This window comes from Poeciliopsis prolifica, unplaced genomic scaffold (genome assembly GCF_027474105.1).
Source record: "Poeciliopsis prolifica strain line A6 unplaced genomic scaffold, Auburn_PproV2 SCAFFOLD033, whole genome shotgun sequence".
NCBI lineage: Eukaryota > Metazoa > Chordata > Actinopteri > Cyprinodontiformes > Poeciliidae > Poeciliopsis > Poeciliopsis prolifica.
This window is the reverse complement of record NW_026562408.1, coordinates 1,537,501-1,552,829: the sequence shown is the minus strand read 5'-3', so window position 1 is coordinate 1,552,829 and position 15,329 is coordinate 1,537,501. Positions and strand designations below refer to the sequence as shown.

At 38.9% G+C, this 15,329-nt stretch overlaps 1 protein-coding gene across 6 annotated transcripts in view; it reads left to right on the top strand.

Annotated features, from left to right (window-relative positions):
* rapgef6 (Rap guanine nucleotide exchange factor (GEF) 6) overlaps positions 1-15,329 on the top strand; it is a 120,179-nt gene that overhangs the window by 14,185 nt on the left and 90,665 nt on the right. For all 6 annotated transcript variants that reach the window (XM_055051370.1, XM_055051368.1, XM_055051369.1 and 3 more), the window contains exons 3-5: positions 9,879-9,949; positions 10,329-10,385; positions 13,212-13,295. In XM_055051370.1, the coding sequence (XP_054907345.1) occupies positions 9,879-9,949; positions 10,329-10,385; positions 13,212-13,295 (212 nt within the window). The remainder of the gene's footprint in view (positions 1-9,878; positions 9,950-10,328; positions 10,386-13,211; positions 13,296-15,329) is intronic.

Genomic DNA, 15,329 nt, shown 5'->3' with positions numbered 1-15,329 from the left:
TTACATTAAGATCTACTTGGGTTTTTTTAAAATTCCCAATAAAACTAGTTTTTTTTTAATATATATTTTTTGCCCCATACTGCAAAAAGTTTGGACACCCCTGCAAGATCTATAATTAATAAAGTCTGCATAGAAACATATTTTAGTATTCTGTTTCATTCATTTTAGTTAGTTGCTTTAAAACTGATTACATCCTTAAAAAAAGGCAATTATGGAATAAAATGGGTTTTTATTTCATTGTCTATTTTTAGGGGAGGAAATCTGCTTTTCAAAGCGTGGGAAAGCTTTCAGTTCAAAGTCAGAGAAAGTGTTTTTCCTTCGCCTCTGTGGGCGAATCACTTAGTCACCGACAGAGTTACAGACGAGCTCTGAGTTGTGTGTTCACATCAGCAGCCATTCACCGGCAGGCTGGTGTGTATTTGGTGTGTCATGACATGGCAACGTAAAGTTTGAATAAATTCGAATGGAAAGTCTTGCAAGCTGAATCCCACTTGAAACCCTTCAAAGTAAATTTGAATTCTGGCACAAGTTCATGCGCTGGGCTGTTTTGTAATTATCCTACTCAGACCAGAAAGTTTTTAGTGAGATTAAAGTACATTTTTGTAGTGCAAAAATCAATCAAAAGCACAACATCATTTCTTTTTTGTTTAAATATGTTGATGATAGATCAGAAACAGCTGCCAGTCAGAGCTGGTTCTCCAACAGCGTAAGCTAAATGCTTCAATTAGCCGATTCAGATCCGGAGCTGCAGCAGTTAGCTTACATGCGTCTTCATGTTTTCTGTTTGTGTGCTTGTCTAAACTTCCCAGGCCTCCCCTGTGGGCTGCAGAGCAGCTCAGTGTTGTGTTTTGTGTCCAACCTGCTGCTTTGAGCAGACCTCAAACTTCTCTGGCTGCTTCCCAGCGTCACAAAACCCAGCAGAAACAAAGGAGATGTTTATTTTTTATTTTTTGCACTCATTGGCAAACGTGTATTTTTTTTCTGGAGCTTTAATCAAGTAACTGTTATAACTGCGGTTAATATAAAAATGTTATATATATCAAATATAACTGCAGTTTAACTTTGTAATTTAATGTACTGAAATTGGGCTTCTGTGTCTTTAAAAACTCCTGCTCTTTCTCACCTTCACAACTTGGTTCCTTTATTAATCCTTTAGCAACGTTTTCACCAGTGTTGCTCTTAGAAGTAGCTCCTGTAATGAGCTCAGCAGCTCCACCAGGTGTTTGCTAATTGCTGCTGGCTAGTCTGAAGGAGCTGAGTGGGGAAGAGCTGATCTGAGTTTGAGAAACTTTGAAACTGCAGGTCTGAGGAGGAGCTAAGTCCAACCAGGTGTTTTGCGCAGCTGAATGGTTGCCATGTTTGATGAGGGAATAACATTATAGAACGATGGGAAGCTAAAAAAAGGTAGATTTTACATGATGCCCCTTTTAAGCAACATTGCATGCTGCCATATTTCATGCAAAGCAAAAACAAATTGAGGCGGGAAAAAATCAGATAAAACCTGTGGACTTAAAGGAACCCTCCTTTGTGCCGGATTCATTTCTGCAGAAAGCTGCAGCTTGGGTTTCATATAGCGTCAGAGTTTCCATTTCTGTGTGTGGCGGCGTTTTTGTGCGCATGTGTGTGGATATTTGGTTTGGCTGGTGAAAACATGGCAGCTGGTGTTGTGCTTTCTGAGCAAGGCTCGCTCCTCACCCTCTTTGTGTGCAAGTTCAGCAGTCATGAGCTGCTCTAATGAGGCCTGCAGCAGTTCAAATGCAAACCTTTTTGATGCATGCAAACCTCTTTTCTACCTTCATGTAAGAAGTTCCTTGAGCTCTACCTGCTTGGCTGGTGGCTTGACAGTCACATACATGAAGTTTTTTTTCTCCTTTCTGTCCTGACTTGCTCTCCTTCCTCCTCGCCACCTTCCAGCGCCACAGCTGTCGTCACTGGGCCTTTTATGAACCCAGATCCAAGGTTTTTATAGTGTGGGAAATCTCTGGGGATTTCTTCTTACACAATCTGGTTTTGGTGTTTCTGCTTGGCAAATGTCAAATACTGGCGGCTCATGCTTGACGTGATTTGCACCAGATTCGTGTTTGTTTAATTCTGAGCAAACCTTTGAGGATTTCTGTGCCTGGTTACTGAATTGGATTTGCTGCTTGGAAAAAAAGTTGTTTTTCCAGTAGAAAAGAGGATGAGGAAGCCTAATTGCTCAAGTCCTCTTGAAACTACACAGTGATGCTGACAGCAAGGATGTTTTACAGCGCAGGACATCTTCAGGGTTTGTTTGTCAAGACTTTGACTGTAATTGGATCAAAGCTAACCTATTTGTTGTTGAACTTGTTAATGTGAGCGTTTGGAAGTTCAGTTATTGAACCAGCAATAGTGAAGAAAGAAAAACTAACAATTTAAAACTTTGAACACCAAGAAAAATTATCCTTACAAAAGAAATGTCCTCCAAAATATAATGGATGATCTTCTTTTTACCTGAAGTTATTGCTTTGAGTTCACGTTTCTGTGTACGGTTTTAAGTTTATTATTTGACTTAAATTCAGGAGTCATGATTACTTCCACGTTTATAAAATCAAGCTCTCGGACATGCAGATCATTTCTAATTGTTGAATTAATTTATCATGCAATTAATTGATTTATTATTTGTTGTGCAGTACCTCTACTTCAACATAGTTTTACCCACGTAAAAGTGAAACTTAGCCGTCTAAGAACAGTATTTGGTAGAAAGTATCCAAATTCTGAGTAACTGATCAAATTATTTAATACTTAAAAATTACATCATCAGACAGATCAAAATCTAAAGTTAGGTGGAAATGTTTGTATTTTCAAGATGATTATGAAAATAATTCATATCAGTAATAAAATCAGCCAGAATATTTTTTTCCAAATCTTTAATAAAAAAACTTAATGAACTTTAACAGAAACTGCAGGTGTGAGTCTGGTGAATTTAAACATGTTTGTTTTTCATTCAGTGTGTAAAAATCCAGAAATTTACTGAAGTGAAAGCAGAAATGCTTCAAAACAAAATACTCCTAAAAGTACCTTTTTCCAGAAAGTTACTGAAGTAAATGTAACTGGTTCGGATCCGACTCTGACTACAGGTTCTGGTTCGAGTACCAATAAACTGGTTCCGCCTCTGAGCGCTTTAAGATTACGTAAGCGTCGGATTAGCATCTGAAATACCAAATGTTTGAGTTTGCTGTCAATCTGATGTTGTGACGTTTCTGCAGAACGTGTTGCTCATGCCTAAAGACGCTGCGATCAGAAAAGCTGGTCTGTAAACGTTTCCTGTCTGGAGGCAGCAGTCAGTGGGACTGGAAAGCAACACTGCAAAAACATTACCAAGTAATTCTGGTCTATTTTCTAAATATTAAATATTTGTGCAGACATGAAATAAAGCAAAACTACCTTACATGTAACCTTTCAGCAAGAAACTGGAGTTTGATTTAAGCCAGTGCTTCTCAAATAGTGGGGCGGGCCCCCTTTGGGGGGCGCGGTGCGATACCTGGGGGGGGCGTGTGATCCTGGGGAACAGGCTTTTTTTTTGGCCGTACTAGTATAAAGTGTAATTGCGCACAGTAGGCGGCAGTGGCGCTCTCATTGTTACTTCTGTCACGTTTGCGACAGTGCAACATTTTTCGACTTACAAGACAACAGGTTTGCCTTGGTTAGCAGTGTTACGTCAACAAAAAGCTCCGACTGCGTTCTGTCTATGGCGTCCGTTATTCAACAACCCCCAACATGAAAAAGTTTTTAACAGGAATGAAAAGAAAAGCGGAGAGAGACAAAGATAATGAGACAACAGAAAGTCAACCGAAAGCTAAGAAGAGGAAATACGACGAAGCGTATTTAGCGCTTGGCTTCACTGTGACTACAGTTAGAGAAGAGGAAAGACCGCTGTGTTTGCTGTGTCTAAAAATGCTCGCAGCGGACAGCATGAAGCCAAATAAATTAGCGCGTCACTTAAATACGTTACATCCCAATCACGCCGATAAGCCGCTAGAGTTTTTTCAGCGAAAACGTGCTGAATATTGCCAACAGTCATCCCGCTTTGTGAAGGCTACTTCAGTAAACCATCGAGCGCTGCTAGCATCATATAAGGTGGCGTACCAAATTGCGCAGTGCAAAAAGCCCCACACCATAGCAGAGGAGCTGATATTGCCTGCAGCAGTAGACATGGATTTATTTATTTTTAATTTCAGGCATTGATGCACTTAAAATCTTTTCTGTTGCAGACTTAAAACACGATTTAATAAAGTTATTCTTTGTAAGTTTGACCATATGTCTTTCTTTTTTTCTTTAATGTTAATGAAAAAATGTTATGCAGAGATGGATAGTCACGGTGGGGAGTGGGGGGCGCGAATAGTTTTCTTCTTGCTAGGGGGGGCGTAACGGAAAATAATTGAGAAGCACTGATTTAAGCCAATATTTCCCTAATATTGGTGAAAATGTTCTACCTCCATTGGCTGATTGTTTCACAAAGATACCTGTTCAGGTAAGCCCAGCCCGTTACTTAGCAACCCAGTTCTACATCCATCGGCGGGTCATTTCATTTCTAGTATATCAATGGTACTTTTTCTTTAATATTAAGAAATTATTTACTCACAACGGGCTCCTGATGGTTACTCTAGCTTTTCTTATTTCACAATTTTTTGTTTTTTGCAGTGAAAATAAGTTATTTCCGTTAAAGAAATGACACTTTTTAACTACTCTGCTCATGTAAGACCAGGTCCTGTTCCCAGGCCTGCAGTGCAGTAATAATATCAGTCATTCCAGCCATTATTCTGGTCTGTCATGTTTAGTTTTTGATGGTTTTCTTCGGCTAATCTTCCTGTCTATATGCCTTTAACTTCAGCTGCGGCTCTGAGTGCTGCTTCCTCCCACCAGGAGCTCAGATTTATGGCGCATTAGTGAGCACTCAGGCCTCTTTTGTTACCCACCTGCAGACAAGCTTTCATTTCTGTTTACTGTCTCTCTGCATGGTGCAGAAACCAACGGAGGTACTTTCAGTTCTCACATTCCAGGTAGAAACGAAAATACCAGCTTTTCTGTTGTCTCATGTAGAAACCGTTATGTTGTCCTTCAGCTTGGCCTTTTTTCTAACATGGAAGTCACTTTACTTGTTCATTAATGACCCTACATCAGTTCTATGTTGATAAAATCAGCCGCTTTGTACACTAAAGCATCTCAGTTGCTGCCTTCAAGGCTTTTACGCCGCTTCCCAACTTGGTGTTGACGCAGACTCTTGGGAACCTGGCGATCGTTTTGATCTGAGCGTTATGAAGAAGGCCAGGCTGTTTGTTCTGGCAGGTGGAAGTCGACGGCGTCCTCGCTGCTGTTGACGGACACGGCGGGCATACTGTGGGTGTGAGCGGCTGGCTCATTGTACAGTTCGTGACCCGGGTCATTCCTCAGAAGAGAACATTTCTTTTCCCAGCACAGCAAACAGGAAGGTCTATTGTGTTACAAACATGGAGTAATTCCTTTAACTGAGAAGTTTTGATCGACCTTTTAGTGACGTGGGTCAAAATCGGCACCTAAACAGCAACAAAAGGTTTTAATGGGAATTTTTGTCCTGCTCAACAATAAAAAAAGCATGAAATATTTCACTTAGACAAATAAAATAGATTTCGTTGATAGGAAGTGAGTGTGCAGTGGTGTCCAAACTTTTTGAAAGAACAAAAATTCATTCAACTTGACATCATTAAAAACTGTTTCATTTTCTTTCTTTTTACCTGCTAATTAGACAAGATTTTAATAAAATAAGTGAAACAGTAAAATGTAGATTTAAAACAAAAAATGGTCTTGCAGGTTTGCCAGGAAAAAAAACTGAAACTATTTCAAAACTATTTTTCATCTTATTCTTAATTTTTGTGTTTTTTTTACTCGTTTAGCAACAATATGGCTGAGTTTTGCTTTGTTTTTAAGTTTATTAAATATGTGTGTCCAAAACATAATTTTAGTCGAAGGATCTGAATGTTTTAGGACCTATTACTAATAACTTAATCAGTAATAGGGCAAAAAACAATCACTTAAACATTTAAATTGATTGAAGAAAACAAATGTAGTTTGTTCTGAGCAAACAGAACATTATTAAGTTCGCCTTTTATATGTATATTCTATCAAATGGAGCCTAATTCTAATCCTAATTGAAATAAAAGTTTACATGTGCATTGACCACAGATGGCCCTCCAACCGCACTTTGGGCCTCCCTGGTTTGATCTATTCTGCTTTCTTCTCAAATTGGTTTTCATGTGGTGAAAAAGCCCATATTGGAGCAAAAGCTTCACAGTGAGCTGCACATGCAACATCTGTGGGTTGGACTCTTGCCATGTCGTCCAGCAGGGGGCAGCAGCAGCGTGTCTGACTTACTCAGCAGGAACTAATGATCATTTCTCTGCATTGATATTATAATTATGGGTTTATTTACCCGTTCTGTTACCTAGATATTTGCTCATTTTATTTTGTCTTTGACTTTTACTTTTCAGCTTCTGAATTAATGTTTATATTATCCATTTAGTTTAAAAGTCTTTTCTTATAATATTACTCCTATTATTCGTACCGTTAGAATAATAGTGTTACTGTTATTAAAGAGCATGTAAATAAAGTTTACTTTGATATATTCCACTGTAGTAATGTATGTGTCTGTCCGTCTGCGGTTATGATCGCATGAACGGAAAATGTTCTGGTTTCAATGGACTTTTATAAATAATGTTGAGCTTCATAAAAGCCCCGTAAACTCAGCCACGTTTTCATCCTTTTTATGCTAAACATAGTGCTAATTAGATTGTTTTTATTGATTTACTTTGTATTTTCACATCATTATTTACAAATTATGTTTGCAGGCAGGCGGCCAAATAGATTTGTAGAAAACAAAAACAGCTGAGCTGGAATGATTGTCTTATTTTTCAACTTGGCGTCCGTTTAAATGTTTATTTGTGAACACTGAATCATAACCACTGGCGTACTGCAAGTATTGATGGCTGTTTTCATGTTACCCTCCCATCCTGGGGCAAACACTCGAACGGATACCCCATCCTCTGACGTCCTGCGGCCCGATCATGACCTGCTTTAGCAGATCAATGCCTGCAATGGGGACAGTTGGTGTCCCTGGTGTCTCCAGTAGTAATCAGTCTAACAGAGGTCGTAATGCCCATCCTGTTGGATAATCCTCTTGCCTCTGGGTAATATTTTCACCGACCTGGCTGCAGTAAACATAATGCACAGAACTTTATTTTATTTAACCTTTATTTCGCCACAAAAATCCAATTGAGATAAAAAAAAAGGAATTAAATTTGCAAGAGAATCCTTGCAAAGGCTGAAGTTACAGAACATTCACGGCAAAAACAGAAAAAGTTAATTACCGTATTTTCCAGAGTATAAGGCGCACTTAAAATCCTTCAGTTTTATCAAGCTTGCTTCGACCAATCACTTTGTATCCTCAAAGCATAAACAGGATCTGAAATGAAATCCCAGTCAGAACTTTTGGTAAAATGTGATGTTTGTTTTTTAATCAGGCGACGAATCAGAATACCGAACAAGCAGGGACTAGCTGGGTTTGTGTGTGCACGGCCCCCACGCCGCCCACCGCCTCAGGGCGGCGTGTCGTAGCATGAGGCTCTGCAGCTCTGCAGGCCTGCTTACTGCAGCAGATTGCTGAGCCCACTAACCCAGTTTATGCAGATTTAACGTCAATATGCTTTCGTTTCCTCTCTGCTCTGATCTCTGCTCACCGTCTCGCTGCCTTTCTGCCAGTAACAGGAAGGAGGTTTTAAAAAACAAAGCTGACCTGTTACAATAAACAATGCATGGTCAAATCAGACAAACTCAGTCATTTTCATTTGCCTGAAAACTGAACTGAACCTGGTCTTCAGTTTGGCGTTTTGGTTTCAACCAGCACTTTTTATTTATTTGTTTCTGTTGCTTTGTTTACTTATTTTTGGATATTTCAAATGTTTTCCAGTGTTTAAATGTTCACTAGAATTTAAATTGTATTGCTCTTTGAGAAAATCATTTTCTGCATTATTTTGCCATTATTACCATTATATTACCTGAATGATGTATCGTATTCATTAGATTGTCTTTTCAAAAGTATTGATCTTTTAAATCTCACTTTATGCTTAATCTGAATTACTTGCTGGTGTTTCCATCGTATTTAATGCAATAAGAACATTAAATATTTGGACATGCAGTTAAGTATTTCCTCCAAAATGATATAAAGTATCTAAATCTCCATCTTGTTGCTTTAAATGACTTCATGTGAATTTAATCACTTCATTTTTACACTTGCTACACATTTTGACTTGTATCCTGGGAGGTTAAAGGTCCAGTATTGGTGCTGGGAGTTCAGTGAAGGAAAAAGGAGTTTATGAAGAAGCCAGTTCAGCTTTATCATCATCGAACCTGTTAAACTTCAAACAGCTTGTAATGAGTCAAGCAGCTGCTGGTTTCTGTATTTTTACACTGAATTATAGTTGCATCAGTTGGTTTCATGGACCGTGTTGCAGCATGGATGTTAAAAACCTTTTGATGTCTAAAGTGTTGTAGAGTCAAATCGCACCGACTGGATCTGATGGAAAATGAGAAATCGTTCCTTTTTCTTGCCGCGCCTCAAGCTTAGATAACTGTCACAAAATCTTTGACGTCTCTCAGGTTTGCATTGCTGCTTCAACTGTTTTCTTTCTTTAAGATTTTCCACAGAGAAAAGAATCAGATGTTTTCTTTTTAAACCAATCTCTTCTCATGTTTTGCGTCGTCTGTTCAGTCCACCTTTTTAAAATGAGCGTCTTGCAGCCACAGCTTGATCCCACATATGAAGCTGTTCCTGCCACCCTCTGTTGTCCTCTAAATGTTTTGACAGCTGTCCCTGATAGAGCTCTATTTTAAGTCCATCAGTGGGTATATCGCTGTGTGTGTGTGTGTGTGTGTGTGTGTGTGTGTGTGTGTGTGTGTGTGTGTGTGTGTGTGTGTGTGTGTGTGTGTGTGTGTGTGTGTGTGTGTGTGTGTGTCATGTGGTGCATAAGTGGTTTGGCCGTCTGTCTGCTTTGAGGATGTCAACTTGATAGTCTGTTTGACTCCGGCCAAGTGGCTACTGTCAACTTAAAACACTGGATGTGATTTATACAGTGCAGAGAAATTCCTCTGAAAAATGAGACATTTGAAAAGCTTTAGGTTATAATTAACAGGAAACAAGCAGATTGACATTTAAAGAAGCACTAATTGGTGTATTTTATGTGAATGTTATTTGAGTTTGTGTGCGTTGGTTAGAAATGTGAATGGTATGTCCAAAGTGCGGCCTGGGGGCCGTTTACGGCCCTCTGATGGATCTTGTGTGGCCCCTGATCTCAATTCCAGAATGGAGCAAAATGTTTCACAGATAATTAACAATGTTTCTGCTTTTGTCTCAGCTTTAGAGAAACTAACATCGACCCACTTTTACTTAAACTCAAATCATCTGCAGCTCAAATAAAAAAACAATCGGTTCCAAAACGTTTGAAACTGTCGGACACAGTTGTACGAAACCTTTTTGTTTCGCATCTACAGTGATTCATTGATCCATTTTGTTGATTTACATCAAATTTGTCTTTTTTTGTGTATTATGACTGAGCAGAAAAAGATTGTTTTAAAGGGGCAGTATTGTATTTATCTGACTTCCTGAAGGCAGACTGTCAGAGTCGGAGCTTCTTAAAGAGACAGAGACCCTTTAAGTCATGTTTGATGTAGCATTTTTATAACAACTGAAGGTAAAATAATTACTGGATTATGCTATAAAATGTGCCTTTGAAATCATTTTTGTGGCTCTGCAATGATTTTAACTTGACTCGGTTTTGACATCCTCGCTCTTTTCCTAAAAATCATTTTTTTCTCTTTGTGTTTGGCAGGATCTACACATCATCTATTGCCACCTCTACCAAATGGACGTCCTCTCGCACCTCAGGGAACATCAGCTAAGGTACTTTTTTATTACTTTATGTGTAATTAAACCCATGTGGATGAGAGTGGTTAAGGCCTTTCACTGATACATTGCATGGACTTTGTATCAAACTTAGTTATGCATCATTCCAATCATACTGTCTTCCATAGAAATTTAGCTTAATTTCTGTGCGTTTTATTGGATAAATGTAAAAGTACAGTAAAAAACCCTGCAGTTGTGCTGTGCACACAGAAGGTAGAAGCCATTTGTCTTACTACAGCAAGCTGCCATGCAGTAAGGCGTTCTCTTAGCTCGGTGCCTCTGGGGAAAACGTGATGGATCTGTGATGGTTTTCATGAGCGAGAAGTGTACTGAAGGCTTCTGGGAGAAAAAGCTAACATGTTTGCTTGTCTCTCAGGTCGATGTGCACCTCCGCCAGGTATGAGAGACATGAGGCCAACCACTACCTGTTTTAGTAAGTACAAGCTCTCAATAAATGAAACTGCTTTTTATATTCCTTCGTCTTCTGCTCTGATTATCAGTAACTTCAAGAAGTGCAGTCCCGTCTTGTAAATGGCTTTACTGTTTCTCTTGTCCAGAGTCCTGTCCAGGTGAACTCAGGCTTTTCTCTTCCTCTATGATGGAAACAGTTTATCCAGTTTCTATTGAAATCTCCAATAGTAGGCTTTTCATGAGAAGAAACTTTGTCCCAGAAGTTATTGAGATAAACAATAATGCCATTTTGAGATCATTTTTAGTAATGTAATGATAATGGCATTGCAATGCAAGAATACATTCTAAAAGTCTCGCTGCAGCAACACTTTCCAACAAGATCATTGTCAGTGACACCATAGTAATGTGTTTGCTCAGATTTATTGGGTTTGTTTGGATGTTTCTTAAACCGATCAGGAGAGGAAACAAACATCTCTGCTTCAGTATTTTGAAAAGACCCAGATACGTGTGGACTCATTCCTTTGCTCTGCCTCCTTCTTGACTTGGATAATATTGAACTAATATTAAATGATTAATAGTTCCCCAATGACATATTCTGAGCCTTTTCGCTGCTTTGTGAATAATCCTCTTCCTGCAATGTCCTGGCTCTTTGTGGGGGTGTCATTAAAAGTTTTGCATCATCAGAAGCAAATTTTGCATCATAAGCTGTTCAAAGTCAGACAGAACCGTGATTAATGCCCAGTAGGATGGAGTGAGATAAGAAGCACGGCAGCAAGAGTTACCGAAATGTAACGGGATGAAATGAGAAGCTGCGAAGGAGTTTTATTCAAAATATGAGGAGAGGATGCAGAGGAGGAAGGAAAAAAAGATGTGAATATGCTAAACAGGTAGAGGGAGGAAGGAATGGCTGTGTCAAGACGGAGGGAACATGACAGATGAGCCGAGCGGAGGAATGAGGAGGGACGAAGGCGTCCGAGATGTGGAGGGAATGAGAGCGACATGGGGCGGACAGCAACAGATGAAAGGATGAGACAGAAGCTCCTCCTGCTGTTGATGCATTATCATCCTCACTAGAATCACATTTGACACTCCGCAGTTTAATTTACCATCAAATAAACACACACGCCCACTCTCTCTCCGTTCCTGTGATGCATACGCTCCCACGTCTCCACCGGCAGCAAGTCTTAAGTACCTTAACCCCGACCAGAGCGCCTGCCATGTTCAATTACTCTTGAGCTGCACACACAAAAACAGCGATGAAGGTCTGTTCAATAAAGCTGCACTGATAGTTAATCGAGTTTCCCTCACTTAAACCCAACAAGCCAAGAAAAACACAAATCTCTTATACCTGTTAAATGGGATTGCGTCGGGAGCTTTGCCATCTCACAGAGCATGTAATGAAAGTAGAATTAAGAAATTAACTAATTAAATGGGTGCTTCTTGACATACACGTTTCTAATTTTGGTGCAGTTAAAAATGAGTTTCCTAATATTTGATTTACACTAAATGAATTAGCTTTATGTAAAATATAATCGCCCTCTTTCACGAGCCGCCCCACAACTACTGCAGACCTGAGGAAATCACCCAAAACACCTGAAACAGCAATTTATCACGTTTCAAACTAAAGAAATTTAAAAACCGCAGAGATGCAAAGTCACAGCAGCAAGACAGACGCTGTGAGCATCGTTCCTAATGAGGCGGCCGGGAGAAAACAAAGTCCCGTCTTACACTGCAAAAACACAAATCTTACCCAGTTGTTTTGGTCGAGTTTAGTGCAAATATTTTAGTAAACATGAAATAAGACAAACTAACTCGTAAGTAGCTTATCAGCAAGAAATATGAGTTTGTTTTAAGAAAATAATTACTTAATATTGCAGAAAAATAGTTACTTAATTTAGTTTTGTGTCATTTCAAGTGTAGTAAGATATTTGCACTAGAAACTAAACCAAAAAATACTTATAATTTAGTGTTTTTACAGTGAACATAACCACGCAAACATCTTTCCAGAACAAATTCAGTCAGTTGGTGAGAAAAAACTGAACTTTCTGAAACGTAGAGCTGGACGATATGATCATATGAAAATCATGTTTTATAGCAGATAAATTATTATTTAGTTTTAAAAAAATATTTTAAATACTGCCTAACTGGTGACATTTCCTGTTTTAGCCACATCATTGTTTTTTATTCTTATGAGTGAAATCTTAAAATATTGCTGCTCAACTCACCCACAGAGTGGGTGAGTTAGTTGATTGCTCCAATCTTTCTCCCAGAATGCTGTGCGGTTCTGGATTTTAGTTCAGTGAATATTCTACGTTATGAATATTGATCAGTTATTGATTTATTCTCCAGTCTCCTGAAATGTCACATTTGGCAAAAAACAAACAGAATTTCAGAAAGAGTTTTGTCTTTGCTGCTTTTGGACTTGGATTGATGGCTCTAAATGATGGAACCATGAATTCACCTCTTCACTAGAAAATACACTTGAAACGGCCTAATCAAAGGCTGGAACTGAGTCTGATTGACAGGCAGTGCTAAATTACAACATTTTATTTAATTTCTTCTGCACTTTGAAATGCAAAAGCTGTTGCATATTTATTTTATGCTGCATTTTGAGTAATAATTTGTGGTGCTTTTGGATCTTATTTACATTTTTATAGATCTTCAGGAATAAGGAAACATTTTGTATTTCCTGTCATTTTGTAAAAGCGTCCATCCAGCGTCTGTTCCACATTCAAAGCCTGCTGACTTTAGAAATGCCTGCAATAAATTCACAGTGAACTTTTGTATTAATACTTCAACAGTTTTGACATGAAAAGCGTAACGTCATAAATCTCTCTGTCTTTTCCAGTCCAGACACCCTCGCTACCTGTTGGTACATCCTGCTCTCTGGATCCGTCTTCGTCAAGGAGGACATGTACCTGGCTAGGTGCTGGTATGTGCCCACACACACACGCACACACGTACACACACACACACGCACGCACGCACACACACACACTCACAGGCATAAGGGTGAAAAAACAGGAAAACAGCAATATGATCGTGTGGCACTGAGGTGTCATATATTGAGAGAAGCAGGATTTATCTGACATGACACATGAAGCTGCACTATCTTGACAGCTTGTCATGAGGCAGATGTTTTGTGTGTTGGCGTGTGTGTGTCTTGGCGTGTGTGTGTGCTCATCTGTTGGATGATGGGAGAGTTGGCATGTCACAGAGCTGTAAAGCGAGAAAATGGTGCTTTAGCTGCTGCGTGAGGAAACATCGACACACGTTTGTCATGTTCATGTTGGTCTGCAAAGAACAAATTTATTCTAACGTCCATCAAGTTTCGTCCAATCCAGAATCTGAAAGGAGTTTTTTTTTTATTTCAGTCTGCTAAAGTGCAAAATGCTAACAAGGTTTTGAAGCTTTGACCGGGAGCCATTTGTGGCTCTTCATTTTTTGTGACCCCCCATCTGCAGATTTGACCAGCAGATGGAGATTTTTAATTTGAAATCAATTTAAAATTATTACCGAAATAATGTAGGAAAATGTGAAGAACAACACAAAGTATTATAACCAAGTTTTAACAAAAGGTCAAATCAAGAGACTTTCTTTTGGTTTTCTGAGATTAGTCAATACATTTCTGAGTTTTTTTGCTAAATTTTACTCTGTCTTTCTCAGTGTTGTTCATATCTACAATGAAAACTAAAAGTAGTAAATTTCTGCCAAATTTTGAGAGTAATGTTTCGATATAAAAAAGGAAATGTCTGAGCTCCAAAAGCCAAAAAACAGATAAATTTCAAGATTAACGTTAAAATTTATCGTAGCAGATTTGACTCGAACATTTTTTGCCATTTTCTGTCAGCTTTACTCGCTCCGTCCTGTCTTTCTTTTCTTTCTGTCTAATTTTGGGTTTGCTTCGTCACACTGCCTGACTCAGACACTCCAGCTGAGTAGTTCATGTCTATTTTGCTCTCCAGGTTTAATTTACTGACTGAAATTTGAAGTAGTGAAGCAAACATTTAGCTAGAGATTGGAACATGGCAGTTGCTCCTCCATCTGTTTGGTGATTGATCTGGTTGAACAATCAGATTTTTTAAACTTGTCTATTAAGTAAATCAACTCAGAACTCAGTGGGAAACTATTTTGGTCTGTTTCCTTTTGCTCTGTTCTTAAAGCTGGACTGAAAAAGAAGCAGTCAGTACCAGACTGAGGACGAGTCGGATGCTCTGACAGTGTCTGAAGAACAGGCTGCGGTTTTTGTCCTGCTGTGTTGCTCAGAAAAGGAAAAGATACTTTAGATAATCGACGTCAGCAGAAGGTTCATCGCTTCTGCTGAAGTTTCTTGTTCTGTGATTATGATTCAGCTCATTTTATTCACACAATAAAAGAAGCTAGCTTTTTATTCAGATGAATGAAGCCGATTTATGACCAACTGCATTAGTTTCACTTCAGGGCGCTGAACCGGCCAGCCTGTTGCTTTTGTTTTCAGTAACAGAGTGCAGAGTGTAATCAGTCCTGGGTCCAATGATCGTTTGGTGGTTACGGCTAATTTATCGACTAGTTAACCAGTCAGAAGCAGTTTAAAATCACTGAAACAATGCAGGCTTTGACGCCATCAGTTCCTCCATCAGGGCAGCACGCTTTGTCATTAATTTGTCGCATCATGGTTTCCATTTTGACTCAGTTTGCAGAACATAGAAAAAACATTCTGGGTAAAGAATGGAGCCTGATTGTTTTATCGTCTTTTACTCTTTAAGGCAGGGGTGTCCAAAGTGTGGCACGGGGGCCATTTGTGGCCCTTGGACTGATTTTGTAGCGAACTGCCAAAATTGCAGTTCAAGACATGCAGATGGAGATTTTTAATTTGTACAACACAAAGTATTCGTTTTTTTCAAACCAAATTTTAACAAAAGGTAAACCTTTATAAACTAGGTATATAAAGTTTATAAACTTTTAAACTTTATATATATATATATAT